The sequence below is a fragment of the Stigmatopora argus genome, chromosome 13, assembly GCF_051989625.1.
Source record: "Stigmatopora argus isolate UIUO_Sarg chromosome 13, RoL_Sarg_1.0, whole genome shotgun sequence".
NCBI lineage: Eukaryota > Metazoa > Chordata > Actinopteri > Syngnathiformes > Syngnathidae > Stigmatopora > Stigmatopora argus.
In genome coordinates this window covers 14,262,076-14,285,622 of record NC_135399.1, presented here as the reverse complement: position 1 = coordinate 14,285,622, position 23,547 = coordinate 14,262,076, and the positions used below count along the sequence as shown (strand labels likewise).

The 23,547-nt window shown below is 41.0% G+C and overlaps 1 protein-coding gene across 1 annotated transcript in view; it reads left to right on the top strand.

The window, feature by feature from the left end:
- Positions 1 to 23,547, top strand: part of clybl (citrate lyase beta like) — a 46,926-nt gene that overhangs the window by 17,906 nt on the left and 5,473 nt on the right. The window contains exons 3-7 of the mRNA XM_077616520.1: positions 9,760 to 9,940; positions 15,468 to 15,656; positions 19,440 to 19,541; positions 19,878 to 19,971; positions 21,197 to 21,364. Of these exons, the coding sequence (XP_077472646.1) occupies positions 9,760 to 9,940; positions 15,468 to 15,656; positions 19,440 to 19,541; positions 19,878 to 19,971; positions 21,197 to 21,364 (734 nt within the window). The remainder of the gene's footprint in view (positions 1 to 9,759; positions 9,941 to 15,467; positions 15,657 to 19,439; positions 19,542 to 19,877; positions 19,972 to 21,196; positions 21,365 to 23,547) is intronic.

Here is a 23,547-nt window from a genome sequence, read left to right as displayed (position 1 = left end):
TCTAGACCCTGCTGAGCCTAGTCTGGGCATCATTAAGCTCTGTGGCGTCACTTATTTACAGGAACCCAGGAGGCAGACTCACCCAGTAAATGCGGGGGAGGACCGAGCACTTGTCTTTACTCATCGGATGCGGTTTTTAAGGCTCGGCAGTAATCAAAGCTCTCAGCTATATAAAACCCACCCCTTCTTCGCCTGAAAGAGGGCTTCTCTACTGGCCAGCGCTCAATGAGTGATTACCCAGGCATTCCGAGCTGCCTAATCCCATTTTTAGCTGTGATTTAATACTGACTGGTCACGGGAGTTGACTTCTGAACCCACCCTCCAAAATCATCAGCCCTGAAGCAACCTAGTTCAGTCTTTTAATTTAGTCCCCACCCCCCGCGATCGAGTTGAGCCGTCACATTCCTCTCCCAATTGAATGTCGTCAGTCACGGTTTAGATCCGTTGGAGCCAAAGGGACAAGCTAACGCGAGAATCGGAGCCCGAGTGCAAAGAGGCACCGACGACAGTACTGGCGTAATCGGTGGTGTTTTTTGCCTTACAACTGCTGAGCTTCCTGGCTGGCCAAGCTAATCTCATCAGGGTTTGGGCTCGACTGCCGGGGTGAGGGAGAGGACAGCCTAGCATGACCCATATCTCTGTGCCAGGACGTCTACAAAACTCTGTTGCCACTGTGCAGTCACATCAGTTTACTACGAGGACGAGGCCCTCTGCCAGGGTGTTTACTACAGAACTGTCTGGCACAACAAGATAATGCCTGCGCTAATGCCCTCTAAGGACACAGACACTCGCATTAATGAGGGCCTGAACTTTCTCTTTGGGCTCGGACTCTTATTTTCTTTCCGGAAATACAGAGGTCCTCCTGTCCTGGTAGCATTTGTAATCCTTGGTGTATGATTGATTTTTGTTGGAGAAAAGATTCACTTAACTACGGCCATATTTTCCCAGTGTCCTGGGTAAATCAATTGCATTTTTTCCCATCTGCATGTATTCTGCATTCCAATAAAATCTGCCATTAATGAACGCAGACTCTGAGGAGAAACCATTTTAAAGCACTGGTGTCAAACCATTCCTTTTTGTAAGTGCAATCAGTTCATTGCAGTCTGGTGACACTTATTTTAGAAGACACCTCACGGTTGTGGCAGGCAGAGAAACTAAAAGTCACGAGTGCCGCCGATCCAGACTGAAGATGTTTAATCGGGTGAGAGCTAATAAGCTACCAACTTATCGACTGCTCAAGCTCCGAGTGGCAGATGGCGCTTGCTGACGCCCCACCAACTTCCCAACTACTGATGTTGAATTAGTCTTTAGAGGCCTTCGGTGTTGATGGAATGCAAAAACCATTCTCTAAATGCGTCCTTTATAACTTTAAACCTGACCAGGCGACCGGCAACTGAGCCATGTTTTAATATTCCGCTAGGTAGAGGACAGGTGACTGTTTGGCGAGAGTCGTACTGTACCAAAAGCGATTGAGTTACTCCGCTCTTCTCTTGCAGCTGTGGACGAAATGGAACAATACATAAGCAAAGAAGCTGTACAAATATACACGCACACCCCAGAAACGCCACACACATTGACAGGATAACAAATCAGCAGCTGTCTGTTTGGTGCTGGCCTATTGAACAGGCTGATTATTTTTCAATCTTGGCATTTTTTTTTCTTGTCTGAATGCGATGGTAGAATAAAGAATGATTAGTTGTATAAATTCAAAAGTTGGTTCATTTGCCAAACGGAAGCGGGTTTATTTGACTTTTTAGTGACTAAAAATGCCCCCACAAAAGTACTTTGTAGAATTATGTGATAGAAGGGCAATCAATAATTATAAATCGGCAATGAGACAATATCCACGTTTTGAAATGCATGTCTTTTTCTACTGGTTCTTTTATTTTTATTTTTCCCCCTAATCTTTGATGGTGCAGTAATTCCTTTTGGCTTTTGTCTCCAGTCCGGGCCACAGCTGTTGGGGTTCTTGGTACACCCCTGACAAAAAAAAGAAAAACCTCAGGCCACGCGCCACTGAACCCCCAAACATTAAATGGGAGCATTAGACACACCTTGTTAAGGGCTGCTGGTGTTTGAGCTTCGATGGTGAGTGCATGTTTTATCCCATGATGAGACCAGAAACACACGCATGCTACTGAATAAGTCATCCGTGTACCATTAAAAAATAAGATAAAATAAGAATAAAATAAAAGTGAGATCAGATAAAGATGTAGAAGTGAGAAGTTTTGCCAACTAGTACAGCTGTTATTCCCTTGTAAGCCTGAACACATCCTGTTTCTGTTTCAACATTTGGAAGGATGTTAAAAAAAGACTTTTGGATAAAGTCCAATACCTAAAAATAGACCCAAAAACATGACTCTAAAAAAGGCTACATTATCAGATATTTTTGCGCCTCGTACAATTTTCCTCCGTTTATTTTCTAAACCGATGTCACGTTCCAGTCCAAACAGTCGTCAGCATGTCCACGTCAAATGTGGCCTGTGTCAATCAGCAGACATTTCCAGTATCCTTATGCTAACACCCATAATACACCCGTGGCCAGGAAATTTATTGCTGCCTCCAAATGGAATCTTCATGACAATTTCCTGAACATGGCACCTGCTATCTAGTGCAGCAAATTTCTTTTTTTTCGCCATCAGAGATCATATCAGCAATGCTTTCCTGATTTATTTACGATGCCATGCTAAAAAAGTTATTGCGCACTTCAACGGATTGCGATGTGTAACGAATACCATTTATCCTCACAAGGGTCAAGTTGATGCTAGAGCCCATCCCTGTTGACAACGATTAAAAGACAGACTACGAACTAACCTGATTGGCAGTCAGTCACATGAAAACTAGTGATATCCCAATACGTGTGGGGAAATCGGGCCCAATCGGATAATTTTCGGGTGTAAAAGATCGGGCTACAAAATGTTTTTTCCTCATTTTTTATTTATCCAAGTGTTAAATGATTGGCTGCATCAAGGCAGTTTCTTCATTCAATGCCGTCTTAAAGTGAAAAGTCAAAAATTCAGTTTAAAATTTTAAAAATGAAAGCATTTAAACTATTATAAATCGAGAACTTTGCAAAATTGATTTTTGACTTTGACATGGCTGTGTCCAGTCAATTCTTGGAAAAGAGTTTATTTGTGTCTTTTTTTAAGAATCACAATAATCCTCCACTTAAAGATGATCATTAGTATAGTTTACTGGAATACAGTTACCTTATCTTTGCTTTGAACCTGTTTTTGGTGGCAAGTTGTAATGTAGACAATGTGTTTCCATGGTCCACCCTGTAGAGGAAGGAAGAGGGGCACTTGGTTCATTCCCAATTCTGTCCAATCCACACCCTGCATGGGTTGATGGGCCGAGGTAGGATCCTGTCCTCTGACACTTTCGACCATCAGTTTTTTTGTTTGTTCCTTGAAGTGTAAAATGTGCATTCACATTGGAAGATAACCGTTTTATTCAGTATTTTATTCGCTGACAGTGTTGATGTGTAACCCGGTCGAAGTGTATACTTCAGTAGGACTTCTTGCTTCTACTTTTAGTCTCCCACAATGCTATGTTTTGGCTATTGTTGTGAATTATTGCATGCTTTGGAATCTCTTCATTGAAATGAACAATGTGTAAACTGATGCAAATAGTGACACAAAACATGAGCTCAAAATCCCTAAATATATATATATAAAAGTTGCTTGGTGAGCATTAAGTGATTCATATTTTGTGCCCCCCTTGTTAATTTTTTTTTTACACTTATGAATATTATTTTAAAAGTGTACATTGTTTTTTTTAACATGATTATTTCACTGTTTAATTTCAACCATGAGTTTGAAACTAGTGAACTTTAACTTCCCTATGACTGCTTTGACAGAACATTTTCCTTTTTTCAACAGTAGTTTTTTTCTTTTTTAATGAAAACGGTTACCAAATGAAATAATGAGCTCTTAGAGTTAGTCTTCTTAATTTTCCAAATGGAAATAGTAACCAAATTTTGGGGTGCTTTGCTTTTATGTTTGCTGCCCAACTTATCAGTGGCTTTTTTTGTGGTGAAAAGAAGTACACCAGTTCCTTTCATGTGGTGCCTGTAGACATGCATAACAGGAGTGCTAATTAGACCAACCTGACAAAAGCTGCTTTTGATCTGTGTTTCATTTTCTCAAAAGAAATTTTTATTTTTCCTTTTTGATTTAGGCTGATTTTTCCGAGTTGAAAACGCAGCACTCTCCGTTGTCTTATAATATATACATGCAACCGAAGGTAGCTAAGGGTTAATTCTAATGGCATACCACAAAAATGTCGACTTTCAGCTTAGAATGTTTTTACGTGGGGTGCCAGAAAGGGGTATTGGGGGGGTTGTGGCCTATATAATACTTTCATGGTTTTGGCAGTCAGATTTTCAAGAAACTTCCTGGTGTGTCAGGATCAATCAGCCCTAAGCCAGTCTTAATTAAAGGCTCGGGGCCGGGCAGAAGTCGAGGGCAAGCGGCATCCCCGTTGGTCAAAAGAATGAAGTGTCTGTCATTACAACGCTATGGGGAGCATCAGCTTTATGACTCAAATTCCTTTTAAACATTCTTCCTGGCCAGTAGTGACATGCCTAAATTGACCATATCTTAGGGTCTTGACTTGTGTTTTGGAATTAATTAAAAACATTTTTTTTGGTCACCTTATTTCTACGACAGTTGTCGTTTTGTCAGGGACCACTTGGTGGCGCAGGCAACATACAAGGGAGATCCCGGAGCAGTCAGTTGGGGGGCGTCGGTGTTTCTGTGATGGTGGTCCATTCAATTAAAAAGACCATGATCCAAAAAACTCGGTCATAACACAGCATTGCTCGCGAGGGATGAAATAAGAGCAACATTAAAAAAAAAGACACAGATGTCCCCCTTTTTTTCGATCATGTTTTCCCTTTATTTGGAGTTCCAAAATGTAGACATCAGATATATTGTGCCTTTAATAAGTTTGGGTCTCCCGAGCGGCTCTTTAGAGACGCCCATCTGCCTGACTTTTCCCGGGGTCAGGGGTGGGAGGGCATGTTTTGCTTGGGATGGGAGGAAAGTTATCAGACACACAGCGTGCCCATCACATCCTATGCCAAATATTCTCAGGGTCTGATCTACCATCTGACCTACTGTTTTAGCTGCAGCCGCTTCCAAGCTGAGGCTGGCCAAGAGATTAGAAAACTCAGGGTTTCTATTGTCAATACACACACATCCATAAAATATAAAACATTAAAAAGATGTAGATATGAAATGAAAACAATAAAATGGCAAAATTGTGTGCAAGGTGTTTGAAAATATGTATAAAGCCTAAATTTAGGAATTGCTCTTAGCACACTGATTTTGGTTTGGGTTTTGCAAAAAAGCAAAAAAAAAAAATTAAAGATGGAATTTTAAAATACATGTCGGTAATTTAGCTTTGAATTTTTGTATTGGTTTTGAGCCACCTATGTAAGCCTGAATAATTGTCAACTCTAGAAGACTCGATCACTAATATTGAACTCCGTCACCTAACCTTTCCCTCGTCGAGCAAACGCGTTGACAGTATTTGAGGACAACAAGTGTTTCGCGAGAAGCAGGCTGTTCTTCCTGTCAAGAGTCAAGCACAGCGTAGCCCCTCACCCCTCCGGCCCCCGGGCTGTGAACCTGCGGAGGCAGCATAATGAAGCCATATAAGCCCGTTATTTGCTGCTTTACGGCTTGTTTTATGAAGGTGATTGGACAAGCAGCTCCTAGAATGGTTCCTGTCACTTTACAGACGGCATTACCAAGAGAAAAGGAGAGTCGGGGAGGGAGGACGGGGCTCGGCGGAGAATGGGCCACGGCCTTTATTTCAGCTCTGCCACAGCTTTGATGGGCAGCGGCCTGGCTGCAGGCTATCACTGCTCCATTTTACGTCTTCCCCCTTTTGTTGGTGGGGTGTATGACCTATGTACTTATTGCCACCTCTTCTTCACTAATCAATTACCACATTGATCCATTAATCAGACAGGGGGATGGCCAGTGAAAAACCCTATGGGTAAATCCCAAGAACTGCGGGATTGCCCTTGGGCCACCGCAGCAATTGGCTAAGCCTTATCCAGAATACACCACCGAGCTAACCGTGTGCAAGATTTATGGTTTTAAGGTTTTAAAAGCGTTGGTAAATATTTGCGTCTGCCGTATTAGAAATACAACGCTATCTCGACTTAAGAAATTTTCTGGTTGCGAAAAACCTCAATGTGAGGATTTGATTTCAAGATACAAAAGAAATTCAAGTTACCAAGTGCAGAAGTAAAAAAAATAATTCCTGTTTCAATTTTCTCAAGTGTTTTTTGTCGTTTTCCTGAATCTCATTTGTGTTTTATACAATTTTAACTCGGTTTTCCCAACAGGTGTTCTTGTATGAAGCGGCGATGTGATGGTTTGCAAAACTTTTGATTCAAAGGTTTTCATTTTTAGACTTTAATATTTTGTTATCATAAATGAAGGAACTTTTGCTTTTCTTTGTCAATGGCATTTGGGATGTCGAGTCCATGGGAAAATAAAAAGTCTGAATACTTTTTCTTCCAAAACATGAAGGCATGTTTGGTGAAAGCAAACAAGTTTTTGTTTGCCTGACAGTCACCGTGGCGTTTTGGCAGTAACGCATTGAGTTGCATTTCACAAACGGCAACGGATCTGACGGTTAACAAAAGACGAAGCCGCGGGAGCGGAAGTCGCTACAGTTGGCTTTGATTTTTGTTTTTCCATCTTCTTCCGAAAGTCACGGCCCCTGTGCGCCTCTGACAGAACCGGACCGAATTTTGGAAGTGGGCGAAAGAGGGGAAAAACGCTATTCTGTTCCAGCCCACTCCCCCTTTCATTCTGACCGCCGCTACAACAGCGCTTGTGGGTTTAAGGAATTGAAAAGACACTTGTGTGGATTTTTCAGTTCTTCCAATTGTCATTGGCCAAGAGTGCTATTGTCCCACCTCTCTTTTTCTGGGCTCCTTCTGCTGAGACAAGTCGTGTCATCCCCTCGCGATCAGCGCTTTTGTTGCCTTTGTTTTTGCTGCTACCTCAGAAGTCCATCTTGTCTTTTATATGGCTGCCTTTCATGCAGAAGGGAACAGTTGTGGCCTGTTGTGGGGCTGTTCCACTGCATTTCCACCAGTGGGGTTTCCTTTCATTGCCTTCAAAGTAGTACAATGGGCCTCAGAAGGCCTGAATGACCAATGCAGAGGGCACAATCCTACAGAGGCCGCTCATTTGGTTTTGCCAGAGTCAATAAAAATGCTAAGTTAAAAGCTAACCCCCTTATGTCCTCCTTAAATGGAACGACTTTTTTGACCTCTTTTAAGCCTCCCTCTCAATTGACTCTTAATGATAAATTCATTAAAACTGTCAAAAGAAAGTGTTTTACTCTGCACTTTGGTAACGAATCTCATTTCTGTGAAACGGACTGCCTATGTGTGCAGATTTTGGCAGGGTTAGTTCAGAAAATAGAAGTTGGCAAAAAAAAACGAACTTCCAAGGATTTTTTTCTTTCAGTTGTGTTGGTGAATTTACACCATTGTTGTTTTTTCTTTATTAATGAGGTGACAGATGTTATATAAACAGTTTAGTTTATGTGACGCTCATTCAGATTCTTTGCCCCATAAGAAATCAAGTTTCAGTGAAAACAGTCATATGAATGACTATGTTTTGAATTGTCCATTTGCAAATGTTTTCATTTTCAATCTCTGAACCGTTTACATTTTTAAAATTCAATTAACGTATATATATATATTTTTTTATTTTCCTTTCTTGTCATATTTGCAGTTTCATAGAGTTGCGCCAAACCACAATTATTTTCATTAATATCATATAAATAGAGGCAGTCCTCAATATTTGTATGTAAAAGCTAGTCTCAGGATAGCAACCCCAAATTTACAGATTTCCTTAAAATACTGGTGTATTTAAGATGATCCAGACTGCTTTTTTTGTTGTTGTTTTTCCGTATCGATGTCATTTCCGTCCAGGCGTTTGCCTTTCCGGCGACCTCGATACATAATGACATCTTCATCCTCCCTAGAAAGAGTGGGATTAAACTCATTTTAAATGGGAGGGAAGATTCCACAGTCTTTTCCCTGATAATACGGCGGAGACCTTTGCATAAGAAGCATTGTGTGACGACTTGTGAGCTTTGAAGAAAGCTGGGGGTCTTTGAGGAGGATTACAGGTGCGACAGGCATTGGCTGCCCCAAATAACTGCCATGACTTCACCCTCATTTCGTAGATTAAGGCATAAAATCACAACCAATGACACCCGAAAGGGCGAGCGGAGGTGGATGGGGGTGTGAGCCATTGTTCATGGTGAGGCACTGTATTTTTGAATCAAAAAACGATATAGGGCAATAAATATATTTTACTGAAAACATGCGGGGAGACCCTCCATTGGGGTATTGAATATTTTTTTTATATGTTTGATAACGCAGCATAATCTCTGTTTCTCGTGGTTAAATGGGCTTTTTATTTCAGAAAATATCAGTTCATCGATTTCAGCAAGCTAACTAGGAAAGGCTAGACTTTAAAAAGGAGTGAATGGAAGACCTTTAATTGGTAAAAAGATAAATTCAGTCAATTAACCCAGAATTGTTAGGCTCCAATGACATTGACATTTTCATACACAAGATGGAACAAATAGAGTCAAGCTTATATTAATGGAATACTGAGGCCATAGGTTCAATAAATACTTGAACATTTTCAAGCCAAGTAGAATTAAAACAAAAAAGTAGTCACAAATAACATCATTGTGAGGTATGTATTCTGATTAGAGCAAAGGCAGTTGAAATTAAATGTCCCGCTGAGAATAAATCTCCACTGTTTTTATTTATTTAACCAAGTCAAAAGTGCCAAACCAGGTGACATGAAACTAGCACTATAGTAATGACATATTTCAAAATATTTTATTTTCTCTGCCACCAACTGCGCGTGTTTTCCTGTGTCTGTATGCCATGATTTATTCCCTGGACAAAATGATTTCCTCTCCCCAAAATTGATTCTTACGGCCCTTCGGGTCGACGACATTCAAATGAAGTTTTCATATGCGTCACTTGACAATTATTGTTGGGGGCGGAAATCCAAATCTTTAATTTTGTACATCTACCACACAGCAGCTGCCATCGCTTCCTTGCTGGGGGTAATTGTGTAAATCTACATATTGAGCGCAGGGCGGTTGTCATCCTCTGTTTTGGAGTGGGGCCTCTCGTTATCTGCCATCATCCATGTAGTACAATGAATATTACCACCTGAATTAGGCCATTAAGATGCCAGTTGGAGGCCTGTAGAGTTACAGGAAGTGCATATCCTTGTATTTGGAAAATGAAACTACTGCTACATGCTGATTACTTCAACAGAAAGGTCAAATAAAAATGAAAAGCAACATAAAATTGTATGATTTTGGAGCATCTCTAACACGTAAAAACTTTTTACTACCACTGTGAGACACTTGATGTATAGTTGAACTTGTCTTCAACAAATGAAAAAAAAACCTCAAGTTTAGGTCATCCATATGTCCCTTTACCACTTTAATAAGCAGCTGAAGGGCAAACTGAAGAAAGAAACTTGAGTACATTTTCACTTTTGTGGCACGCACTAAAACTGGTCATATTATGAAAATGAATGCAGCAACAATAACCTTTAATTATTCATTGTCCTTAACCCTGCATTCCGACTGTATAAGGTCTGTTAATTCATGCGACAAATGCAGTGTGTGAATTGCTCTGCATATGTACTGCATATAATATACATTATTTGTGCTTCAATGCAGGATGTGTACCAAGGGACGGCGTCACCACCACGGCACTGCGGGTGCCTCGCTGCCCTACGTACCCCGCAGAGCCGTGCTCTACTGCCCCGGCAATGATGAGCGAAAGTTGAGGAAACTCAACACCCTTGACGTCGACTGTGCCGTCCTGGACTGTGAGGATGGTGTTGCCATGAACAAGAAGGTAAAAAACAAAACAAAGTGTTGACAGTCTTTTCATGAACATTGCTGAGCCAAAGGTGAGCCAAAATTTACACATTATTCCACGTAACATCAGCACCAGCAACTGGTCTGCCAACTTGTATCTCTCCGACCAAAGTTTAATGCATCCGATTTAGATAATTCATGAGTTAAATACTGATTACGTGCATTACCGTATTTTGTGGACTATGTCGCACATTTAGATTGTTTGGCCAAGCCTGCAACTAATACTTAAGTGCGACTTTTTTTTCCCTCTCTCTCTCACACCACAGTTTTGTTGTTTTGTTTTTTAGGGTATAGTTATCTGAAAAAAAATATTTTAAGACTAGCCTTTTTCGTCTTTTATTCCCGATTGTACTTTTACTTTAACATATGTTTATTCTTGGTATCTGATCATAAAAAAAAAAACTTCATCCCAAAAATGCAACTTATATTTCTGTGCAACTTTATTTAATACGGTATTTGTAAGGCCTCACATTTTATTCACGGTAAGTGCAGTTCTTTATATCTGAAAAACATACCTGAATTTTGATGAAGAAACAATTTACTCTACCACTCAAATACAGAACCTTTGCACCACGCAGCAACATTTTAATCAAAATGTCTCTGACTGAAAGACACTCAAACAACAATGTTTTTGGAGGCATAGCTTGTGAGATTCTAAATTGACTTTTTTCCCTCAAGAAAAATAAAAAATTCCACATCATAATATAATCATTTACTGGATACCCTTCAGGTATCTGTGCCTGGAAAAAAACTTCTAATATTCTCCAGCCGACAGGTGCTTCCAGGCTTAATCCCTTAAAGTAAGATGTTTAAAACAAGCAAATTTTCCCTATTATGGTAGTATAATGGCTGTGGTGCCCCCTACAAAGCCTCCTTTAAAACAAGGTGACTGTCTCCCACTGGGCTAGCAGCGGGAAATCGGCAGATGCAGCAGGTTAAAAGCATTCTCTTCCTGCCCACGCCAACTTCCCATTGGCCCTGCTGACCGTCCATGAAATTGTGATTGGGGATCAGAATAAAGAGTGAAGGGGGGAAAATCTGAGGGCACAAAGGTTTTAAAATCATGCTAATAAAGAAAATTGATACAGCTGCAGGCCGTTCCTGTAGTTTGACAAAGACAAAATAGAATGACGGACGGCCCACGGAAGTGGCAGCATCGAGCGCTGACCTTGCGACGATGTCACTACTTTTTGGTCTAAAGGAATGCAGCCATTCAAGCTTGAGGCGGAATTGACCGCTTTTGACATTTCAGCTGTTACATTTTTAACTGTTGATGGGAGGGAAGTCCTCAATTGACTTATTTTCTGAGGTTATGAACTGATTAGAATAGATCGGATTCTTCAAATTTTGGTGGTTAGCACGTCACCCTCACAGGTCTGAGATTGAGGGTGTGATCCCAGGTGCGGACCTCCCTATGTGGAGTTTGCATGGTCTCCCCTGGACTTGTGTGGGTTGTCTCCGGGTACTCCGGTTTCCTCCCACATCCCAAAAATATGCAGGTTAGGCTGGTTCAACATTAAATTGCCCATAGCTAGGAGGGGGAGTGCGAATGGTTGTTCGTCTCCCTAATACTTTTTATTCTTTTCATGAACTTCCACTATCACATTTTCTAAACTTACCGACATTAATTGCGTCCCACTTTGACTGGTGAAATGTCCGCCCTCCATCTTGGCGCTGACCGCTTAGGAAGTGAAAAAGCGATCCGGACCAAAGGACTGTCAGCATGCTATCGTGGGGAAGATAAGGTTGAATGCTCTAACACCCTTACACATATAATCATATCTTTATGATGAGTGGGGCGGCGGAAGAGAAGGGGGAGTTGAAACCCTGGAGCGGAACTGACAGCTACACCTGTCCTCATCTTTTCCCCGGCTTTCTTTTTTGCCTCCCTCTTGTACTCGTCCCTCTGCTGTAAGCACCTCGGGGTTAAGATGGTTTCCTCCTGGTCTCTTAGTTGCCCCGAGGTCCACTTTTCTCCTCCCTGGAGTGCGTCTTTCTGTCTCCTTTCCCCACATGGGTCCCGCCATCCTCCACCCACTGCCCTCTCAGCCCACCCCACCTTGGAGAGTCTATCCTAATCCTTGGAAATTTGGAACTAATGAACTAACTGCTGAGCCACGGCTACGGAGCTTGCTCCCAAACTATACTGTACTTCACACTCGATTTCCTCTCCAGATGGCATGGTAGCTCAGCCGACACGGTGGGCAGAGGGGGGCACCTCACTCACTCTGATGAGCCTGCTGAGACACACACATGCATAGACACACATAAGAGACAAGTACATAAACATTGAGTGCGTTTACACATGGGAAATGGTCCACTTTTGAGATAACAAATTTGAATAGCTCTTAATTCGATACATAGTACTGATCTAATTTCTCCGCAATTTTTTTTTTTTTTTTTTTTACAAAACAATTGTTTTTAAGTGTTTTTGCATCTTTATTTTGTTGCATTGTAGCTTTAAAAATCCTGAAACATTATCTTTTTTTTTCCACACAATTCAGATCTTCTAAAAAACATTCATTTTGAACTCGAGTCATGTGACTTGGGTCACATGACCAGTAGATGTATTAAGTTGCTCTCTTGCTCCATATTTTTAATGGCACCTGCCTGTGGTCTAACCTATTTCCTCACTTTGTTCATCACATTGATTTAATGTTCAATGCACAACATTATTTTGTGTTCTTGACTTTTTTGTTTTGCTTTTGGCAGTGCATTCCCTATCTGAGCTCTGGCCCATGCATGAACCATTGTCCGACACCAGAGATTTTCAGTTTTACATAAATTATGCTGCCAACTGTCAACTGCCAAATGACCCCAGTTTAGTCTCGGTGTGTTATTCTTGAGGACACCGAAAGATCTGCTCTTCCTTGAAGTGCTCTCGTATGACTTTACTCTTGAGACGCTACTGTGAAATATCGATTTACTTTGTTGGCTTATGAATACTGAATATTTCTTGTTTAGCGTTTCAAGTGTGTGAGTGTTTAAACACGTGCTTGACACCAAAAAAGGCCCCGCAGGCTTGAGGGAAAGTCTTAATATGGCTGCCAAGACTCATAAATGGAGGGATCTTCCATCAACTAAATAGATTCATTAATTCTGTAGCTAAATCTTAAAAAAGAAATAATTTCAACCTATACTGCCTGCTATAGTTTTGCTTGCAGAGGTGGGTAGAATGTTACATTATATTTACTTGACTTTTTGTGAAAAATGTACACACAAAAGCAGGTTCCAGTGGTCTAGGTGTTGGATGACTCCATCAATTGGGGGTGGATATTTGGATCTTTTTCTTTTTTAGACTGATGATTTACCTTTTGGTTGCATGTACATTGGGTTTAATGGTGAGCAAATACAATAGACCAAAGCAACAGGGGTTTGCTTAAGACCACAAATGCTTGTGTCAAGATTAAATGCGCTTTCAAATCGTGACGCCCATTCGAATTACGAGCAAGTGTGCAAATGTAGTGTAATGAACATGCGATTTTAGATGATCAGATAATTACTTGTTTGGAAATGAGCGCACCTGCCTTACAGGGCGAACAGCTTGCATGGCTGAACCTGCAGGTGCAGTGTTAAGGTCCTTGGACCATGAACCGTGAATACATTATTGCCATATGGAAACACTGAAATTCAAATCTCATTACATTTATGGTTTGGAAATCAATTTAGAGCTGAAATGACACAAATACAGTAGCCCAAAGTGAAGAAAAATCCAACCTTCATGTGAGTGTTGGCCACTTTCTTTGGTATTGTGTGGCGGGGAAAAACTGCTGGAGGGAGACGGTTGAAGAGATGAATTCCAAGTAGAATTAATAGAACGGGAGAAGAGGTTCCTCATTGAACTTTCACTCCATATTCCTTTTCCAGTCAGATGGGATGTCAACAAGGCGGTAGCCATGCTGCGTCAAGTGTATACTCGACTCAACGGGATCCAGGATGCGCGTTAAGGAGCTGCTCATTCTCGTAGGTTCAGAGGCCGTGCCTCGTCTTGCCGACTAGTTGCCCACCTGTCTTCCCTGCATGTCAGCTTCTAATGATGGAGATGATGGAGGGTATCAAAGAGGAGATAGAGCTGATGTTGGGGAGAGTGCTCCGTGGGGCACCAGGTGACATGGTGAGGTTGCTTTGAAGCAACTTGTTGGATGGTTTTCCATTCATGTAAAAATCCTTATTTTCAAAGTGCTTTTTTTTTTTTTCTTAAGTGCTGAGTAGCACAAGCCGTAGGGGTCAATGTGTTGTAGAGTAGGATTCCTTACATTATGGATTCAAAAAGAAACCTCGGTCTTCCTCAAACAACACTACGAGAGAAGCGATCAGGCTCTAGTTGCACTGGAAAAACATTTTTTTTTCCATTTGATGCAAATGTTTAAGGCTGTTTGATTTGTGGATGACGTCTTTTCGGGGTCAGGTGATCAATGTCAGACGGTTTATAGTGTCCTTTTTCTACAGTCGCCACACACGGCAGACATCCTGGCAGGTTTATGAAACGTGAATTATGGCTTCGTAAATAACCATTTATGTTTTAAGTTACAATGAGGAAGCTGCCGTTTTTCACAAATCTCACCAAGATTTTCGTCAGGCAGATTTCCAGCGTTTACTCCTTTTTAAGATGCAACTTATTTTTTGATAAAAAGCTAAACATTTCTTTGGTATTGGATAGCGAATAGGGACTCCGTATTGACAGATCCGCAAAATCGGGTGACTCGGGCCCGATTTGAATTCCAAAATATGCCATTGGGACGGCCCTAATAAATATTTTTATTATTTGAAAGCCAAAATGGTCCGTCAACGGCTCCAATTTCTCATCAAACCTGACGATTTATAAGCTTCCGTTTCCGTATGTCGCTTAACTGGGACCACATTGCTCCCAAAAAGATCGCTCGCTCGCTCCTGTCAGTAACAGGACGTCATTCTAACACCTTTTTTTCATTCCCTGGCATCTGGTTCAAATATAGTCGCATACGGTATGCTTTTTTTACACTGTGGGCCCTTGCTTTGATTTTATTTACCTCCATCTATAGTCCTCAACTCTCTTCCTGTTCTGTTTTTATAAAATGTTAACTATAGAAGAGCAAATTACCTCTATTGTCGTATGCCTAGATTTGCAATCGTTGCTCTGTGCAATCTTTTCAGGATACGTTTTGCCCATTTCGATCAAAATGTCAAATATAATGTAACCAGTAAATAGCAAATCATTAGTATTAAAATGACCCCTGTTCAAGAAGTCCTTTTGTTTACAAGTGTTACTGTCATTAATTTCTAAAGAGCAGCCGTCTCACCCATCGGTCTTGTTTGATTTACAGCGGCTGAAAAAAAACAATTTTACTAAAAAGGGGACCAGGCTTGATCGAATCCGATCTCGTGACTAAATCCGACGCTGTCCGATACTTTGAAAATAGCTCCGTCGGATCGGCACATCACAAGTTGCTACTCCTCATGATTTTATATATGATCTGTCACAACACCACATGAAATCATTCTAACCTTTTTCCTGCTGTTTTTAGACCGAGGCCAGGGAAACCATTTCCAGGATGATGGCTGAACTGAACCTGGGTCGAACGGAGAAGTGTGTGCGGGTTAACGCAGTGTCCAGCGGTTTTGCGGAGGCTGACCTACAAGTTATCCTTCAGGCTGAGATTCTCCCTCCTGCTCTTATGTTGCCCAAAGTGGAAGACACTGAGGAAGTTCATTGGGTAAGTCCTTCATTGCTTACTGCTAGACCTCCTTGATTGAATTGCGACTATTGAAATTTTGAGTTAAATCCCCAGTTGGGCACAACTTCCACTGGTAGTCAATCATATTCCAATGTGGAAACAGTGGTTCCAAACATTTGGAGACTGGTCATATCTACAATTTACCACTAAGACAAAATCTATTTTCAATCTTCCTCAGCTAAATTTGGTCAAAGAATAAAAATATGTTCCCATTGTGAAACAATCGTATATCGGAGACATTCCAGAAAGGCAAAACCCAATAGTTTGTGTATGCATAAACACAGAACTTCCAAAATCCTGTGACATTTCTCCCCACGTTCCCCTGGGTCTATGAAACGTAGTAGTATCCTTACACAAACTCAAGAAGTAAGATGAAACCACGGGACTCTTCAAAGCAATCATAACATGCTTTCCCATTTCATAGTAAAAGTGGGAATTGATCCCTGTGACAGGAGTCAGGCGAGATGGACTAAAGTGTTTTTCTTGGCTTCTGCTCAAAAGGCGGACATTTGAGTGGATTTGCTTCATAACTGTAAATTCACTTCACAATTGTCCCATTACCTCTGACTACTCCAGACTTATTTTTACCAATTTTCAGCAATGATTGAATGTCGTTTGTTCGATGCACACGTGTGTTGTTAGGAAATGCTTTCAATTTTATAACCTAAACTCTTTTTTCCCCCGTTTTTAGTGAGCTTTTTGGCCTTTTCAGCTGCTTTTGCATGCGTATTGAGGCATCTAGTGTTTCAAGCGCGCGTCTGATTCTCTCCACTCTTGTAGGACAGGCGCCGTAAATCCCCTCCCCTTCCATGTCTCCCCTCCCCGACTTGTTTATTTATCTCCTCGTTTTTTATTGATATTAGCCTAGGAGCCTCCAGACTGATTTGTCGCTAAAAGATGGACTCGCTTGTTTCCTTTTGTGTGGAAAATCTTTAGCGGGGGCTTTGCTCCTCTCAGCCAAAACCCAAAGCCTCTTTTGTGAGTGACGGGCCTTATTGGGCTGTAACAGGCGTAACCCCCTCCCCAACCGCACCCCACCCTCCTCTAGAAGCAACCCCCTTTTTTGTCTGTGGGACAATTCTCACCGATTCGGAGCAGCGCGGCATTCTTTGCCCCGCCACACTATTTGGTGTAGCCAAAAGAATGGCGCCCCCGTCCCACTCCTCCTCCTCCTCCTCCCCCCGTAACCTCCCCCTTATCCTTTTCTCCACTTCCCCTCTGTGAAATGAACACTTCAGCTGGCAGGAAACATTTAATCTGGCCTCCTTTTCAAACAAAATTAATTGAAACTTGTCCCACTATCGTTTCCTTTCTCTTGCGCTTTGCCGTATTGTCCGAGGGCCTCTTTGGAAGAGGCGTTGTTCTTGTATTTTATTATTGTTTTTTTAAAGGAATTATTCCAGGGATCTCCCCAATCAGAATCTATCGGAAATCTTGCCCAATCGTGTCATTTTCAGAAAATAGGGTAAAAAAAAGATTGGGGTTTTAATGAATGTATTGTTTACATTTTTAGGTAATGACTCATTAGCTTCCATTGACGGCGAGGGGCTTCCAATCCATTTTGACTGGGATGCCCACTCGTGACTCATCTCGCCGTCAATGGCAGTGAAATAGAATCACATGCTTTGGGAGTTAATGAGTAAAGATAAGTGACAAAAATTATATACAACATATTGAAAATATTTCTGTTTATATTGACTCGATTGAAACAAATCTTGCAGTCAAAAAAAAGTAGTAAATATAGAAACAAATCACAACTAAAATAGTTTTTATGGCATTGGGTGGCCAAGTTTATTTGCTTTAAGTTAATTAATGTAACATCCATAGTTTTTACACAGTTTGCAACCTTGTTTTGGTGATGCAAAACTCAAAAAAAGGCCTTTTTTATTTATTTATTTTTCTGCGTGATTAAAATAACCCTTTTATATGATTATATAATGTTGTGGTAGCTCTATTCAAATTGGGTGGACAAAAGAAATTTGGATATGGTACATTTCACATTTCCAGATCGGCAAAAACGTGATCGCGACATCCCTAAATTATTCTTTATTTTCCCCTTTTTTTTTTCTTCTTTTTTTTTTTTATTTGCCCACCCCAATTGAGTCTCAATTAAAGGGCCCGAGTTGCGAGAGTCATTGAATTCTAATGGCCGCTGTACATAAGAGAAGCACAATGAAAGCACCTCTTAACGGTGTATAAATCAGCCTCTCCAAGGACATAATAGCCCAGAAGAGAATACAGAAGACGGAAACATATAATCAGAAATGCTTAGAGGCTCTTAAAAGAATCGTTTTTTTTTTTAATTCCCTACCAATGTCCGTTGTCATTTGCGATATCGCCCCACAATGGCTCGCTGTCTATCTATCTTGTTTCTTCTGTCACAAAAATAGATTTATCTTCCACCCTCTTTTCACACTCTCAGACGCAAACCCCCCCACTTCCCCTCCGCCCGCACCGTGCCCAACTCAAACCCCCAGCGTTCACGTTGCCATGGCAGCCAGGCTCCCACCGGGTTGTGACCTCAGATGATTACAGTACAAAGCCTGTTGGGGTCTTGGAAAAGGGGAAAAAAAGACCCTTTTGAAGATGAAAAGTCTTTGATGGGTTTGTATTTATGCAAATCTCTTCAGATATGATTTATCCTAGCTGTGATTGAATGGAGAGATGATTAAAATTGGCCCTATTTTGGAAATCCTTCAATGGAGGCCTCGTTCTTTCAGACCGGCGAGCGAGCGTGGGGGACGTTATGGGTCGCGTACCTGAGATTATCATGGAAAAAGGCCAGGCGACACAAAGTTTTTGCCTCTGGTTTGCCGAGCGAGGGGGGCGATTGGCTTTGAAAGGAAATATCTGATGGCGGGAGGGGGCTTTTGTGTGTTTCCAGATGATAGATTTTGGAATTTGGGCTATCCCACCGGCAGTCCCGAGGCTCGCTGTGAACTGCTCTATTGGAAAAAAATTGGAACGCTTTGGTCTTTCAAAGAATTAAACTCTAGTTTTAAGAACTGCCTAGGTGAGTTCGCATATTTGGGATAAAAAAAAGAAAATCCAGTGTGTGTGTGACATAGTCAAAAGACTTGAAATCTTGTTTATTCTTACCTTGAAGTGCACCCAAACAGTGTGTATTTACATGAGCTTGGAAAAGCTGTCCCCATGTAGAATTTCTAAAGACGTCACATCAAATGATGAAATATTCCCCGGTGATCAGAAAAAATATTTTATTCCTTTTGCCGTTTGAACCCCTGGCCATATTTTTTTTTGGAGTGTGTGTGTATAATGGCTGCTAAGGGAGCACTGCAGTGAGATGACTCCTGATGAATATCAAAATACTGCATTTTGTCTCGCTTCTTTGACGGATGTTGAAAGCTGTCATATCGCTTACCGGTATCCATAACATTTCATTCCATTTTTTTCTTTTAACATCTTGAATTAATTCTCCCACAATAGCGCAGTGTGAGCTCTTTGGAGTAGGCTAATAATGCAGTGGTAAGTGCACTTAGGGTGGCAGCTGCACAGTGAGGAGCAGCAACTTTACAGTCCCACGGAGCATGATGCATCTTTTAATTTATTCATTTAAACGTCTATTACAAATGAATTTGGGAATCATCAAAAGGCGGGGATGGGTTATTACCGCTAAGCTCTGCCAAGGATACAAAATGTCTGATGTGAGGCTGCCGTACAAACGAAATGAATTTCTTATCATGTTGTTTTGCCGCGTGCGCAAGCGGCCATCTAACGACTTGCGCCGCCTGTGTTCTTTAGTTCGTTGACAGGTTTCAGCGCAGCTTGAAAGGACGGCCGCTGACGGAACCTGTTCGCCTGGTGACCTTTGTGGAAACGGCTGTGGGCCTGCTCAACTTAAAGGTAAATTAAAAATGACTAGCAACCTATCTGCCTGACACTTTATTGTTAGTTAAATCTATTGACAGAGTACGATTAAAAAAGGACTGCTCTATTTTTTTTAAGTATCGTAAAGTATATTTGCAGGTCAGAAAATAGAATTGAGTAAATAAAAGACAATTTTGGTCATTCAGGTACACACTTGCCATCTTACATTGACAATGCATTTTAGTTGGTTATAAAAATGTTTGAGATCACTTGGTAGCATCAAAGACTGGGGGTGGGATATAATAAGATTTAAGTCGGTTGCGTTTACGATGACGTTTCACCTACTAATGCACCTGCTTTTCTTCGGTCCAGATGGTGTGCGAAGAAATCAGGCGACTCTCGCCCGAGGTCGGCCTCCATCATGACGGCGTAGTTTTTGGCTCGGATGACTTCTGCGCCAGTATAGGTACTCATTATGCCACTTTCCACTTTGAATTACCTTTCCCTTACCGTCACTTGATTGCTGTGGGCACCGGCTAGAATGATGAAGGCCTGTGAAGTCTTAATTATTAATATAGAAATGATTGGTCACAGCTTTTCATAAGCCTCGTGACAGGTAGACCTACGAATGATGTTGTTTCACATTGTCAGGCTAGAATAGCACTCCCTGCTTGGCATATAGAGATATTATCGTGTGCGGTCGATTGCTCGCCGGTCTTTTGGTCGCCCGGACCGCGACAACGGGCGACCAAAAGACCGGCGACAAAACAAGGTAAAACAACACGGTCTACGCATCAATAAAAGCCAACAATGGCCATGAGCAGTTTCACTGAGCCGACGTGTGAGTGTAGAAGAGTTTGTATGTACATGCGTTGTCCCTTTAAGAAGCTACGTCAGTCAGGGTCTTAACAAGTTCTCCAACAAAAAACAATAAAAGTACGGGAAATTTTGAGCTTTTCTTTAGCCTAATAATTACTAGGGCATTAAGTATGACTAAATAGTAATTCGCAGTTTGTATTTAGGGAATTTGAGCAACGATTTAAATGGTAATTATCAATAACCTTCCAGGCGACCAAAAGATCGGCGACCAAAAGACCGGCGACCAATCGACCGTGTACTGATATTATATGCATATATGGTAGGAACAATAATACAAACATGAAATGGGGGGGGTAAAAAAGGCAAGTGACCATTGGGGAGTATTTCACTGCCCACCATGGGGCAGTGTCCACCTTCGCGAGTTAAATAATAGTACAGGAAGGGTTTAAAAAGTCCAAATTACTTTAAATAGACACCATAAAAATACTGTCCCTACATCACGGTTAGGTCTTGGAACCTAGCTACCGGGATAAATTAGGTATTTTACTGTAACAAATTGCCTACAACAATGATCATGTAAAAAAAATAACCAGATCAAGTCAGGATGCTATGTTTTTTGTCTGTATGAACTATTGGGATCTGTAAAAACAATACTCAAGATATCAACAACACTCTACCTTTACTTTTCTGTAATGCTCCCCTACTTGGAGGCACCATTTGTAAAGAGCGATACGGTATATGTTCCAGACTTCCTCCCTCATCGCCCCTCGCTGTCTTTACTTCCTGTGCACCCTTTGGCTTTCTTTCACATGAGCTCAGATCCTTTTCACACCTTGACACGTGACCAGCATGCTGTTTGTGTTTACCCGAAGGCGCCACGCGGACCCAGGATGCCAAAGAGCTGCTGTACGCCAGGCAGAAAGTGGTCACCACCGCCAAGGCTTTCGGGCTGCAGGCTATCGACCTGGTGTACATAGACTACAAAGACGTGGAGGGCTTGAGACGACAGGCAAGAGAGGGAGCTCTCATGGGTTTCACAGGTAGAAAAAATTGCTAAATCAACATTTTTGTCAAACTACTTTGGATGAGAAAAACTTAAATTACTGTAGAGTTAACAAGGGCAACACTAACTTTGTAAGGGTTGTCGATGGGTGAAGAATTTTGCAGTAATTCAAACCTTTGCCATTGATCAACTCCTTAAGTGCAAATGGGCAATCATTTCCCATTCATTTCCCTTTTTTCTATTCATGCAAAACTAAACTCCACGGTGTTTAAATGCTCTGACATTTCATCGCAAGTGTTTGAGAAAACTGCAGTTCCGATTAAAGTGAGCCATCAGCTGAGAGTAGAGACTAACGTGGCGTTCTACGTGTTCGTCGCCAAGCAACCACCTTGAGTGGGAACGAATTTGCGCAACGCATGCGGGCAGGACAGACAAACTCCCGGGATATTCCAATCTTTTCCACTACACCTCCTGTAGCACATATTTATTCTGTTTTCTTTCCTCCGTGACAGATAATTCAAGTGAATCACACTGAGATGTTACAAGCATTATTTTAATGCTTTTTTCTGAACACCCCAACTTAATTATATAGCTACATTTGCATTGTTAATGCAACTATATGATAATTTTACTATTTAACTGGTATTCCTGGTCCTCAAATTATTAAAAGGTTGTTACCAAAAGCCTATGCAACTTAAAAAACATAAGTCACATTGGAGTATTAGACCCAGGGCCAGCCTAACTGTGAAAAAAGTGTGACTTATAGTCCGGAAAATACGGTCATTGTTGCCCAATCGAAGCCAGCATGAACAGAAAAAAAGACAATACACTTAATATAATTGGTGAGGGAGTGAGACTTGACTTGTTGGTTAAAATCCTGTATTTCGTATCTCCTATTTTGATATAAAACACTTTTGCCTGTCGGAGTTGAAGTAATTCTGTTTTTCAATTCCTTTCCGTGCCCATCACTCGCCTCACAGCGTTTTGCCAAATAGCTGCTGGTCCAATGGCGTGACACCGTGACATGGCGTCTAGCGATTGGCCACCGGGCCTACTTTTTTGAAGGAGGTGCGTGTGTGAGTGGGGTTGGCTGGCGATAAATTTGAAGCTAGGGGTACTAGAGTTCCTCCCCCCCTTCTATGTTGCTGTCCATACCACAGTCTTCAACTCAAAACAGGTGGCCAAAGACCAAAAAACTGTAAAAACAGACATAAAATTCACATTGAAAATTTCACATCGACACATTCAACATGTGACAATTTCAAAATTGATTAAATATTTCCTTGATATATTGTACACTGGCAAACACCACATTCTCACAGGTCTACTTTTCGAGTGACACCTGTGCAATTTTCTAAATAGTCATAAATGTTTGCACTATATAATTTGGAGGTAGTACACTTAAAAATGCTCTTTTCATAATTTTGCTAAATCCCAAAAAGTGCTATTTTTAAATAACTACATTTTTGTATTTTTTAACATTATTTTTATGAGAAAGGGAATTTTAATAGTTATTGATTAGTATTTTATAGTACTAATACTCACTAAACACCGAGTAGTCAAATGCAAATGTTTTATTTTGCTCAATTTGCAATATTTTTTTATGGATGTTACTTTTAAAAACATTCATGTGCCAGAATTATTTACTAATCCCCCTTAAAAATCAGTAGAATCATTAAACAGAATGTTTTGGGGAGGATTCATTTCATAATAATGCATTTCACCCTACCTGTCTTTTCATAATGACTACATTGTTTGCACAATTGTCACATTATTATAGTTGCTGCAATACTTTCTTTCGTACTGGCACAGCTCTCATGTTTCAGTACTATTACCACTACCGGTATTCTTAAATTGCTAAATGGCTCTCTGTACTTTCTATTTCTGTTATAGTGGCATGTTTGACATGATACTAGGGTGGCTTCAACTACCAGGGATAAATTCCACTCGCACACATGGCCAATAAAATTATTTCTATTCATATCTACTCCATTCTATGCCTACGACATGTATTCTGTTCAAATAGGTGCTGTAGTAGTAGCAAAATTTTAGCGACAGAACGTTGTAGTATTGCAAAGAGTTGCAAGTTTCTGAAAAGTTATACTCATATTGTGGTTAAAAAAAATGGATTCTGAGGTCATTATAGCTATTTTTTGACTAGTTCCCATTATCCTTTGCATTAAATAACTTCTTGGTTCGCCAACAAGTGTGTATGTAGTC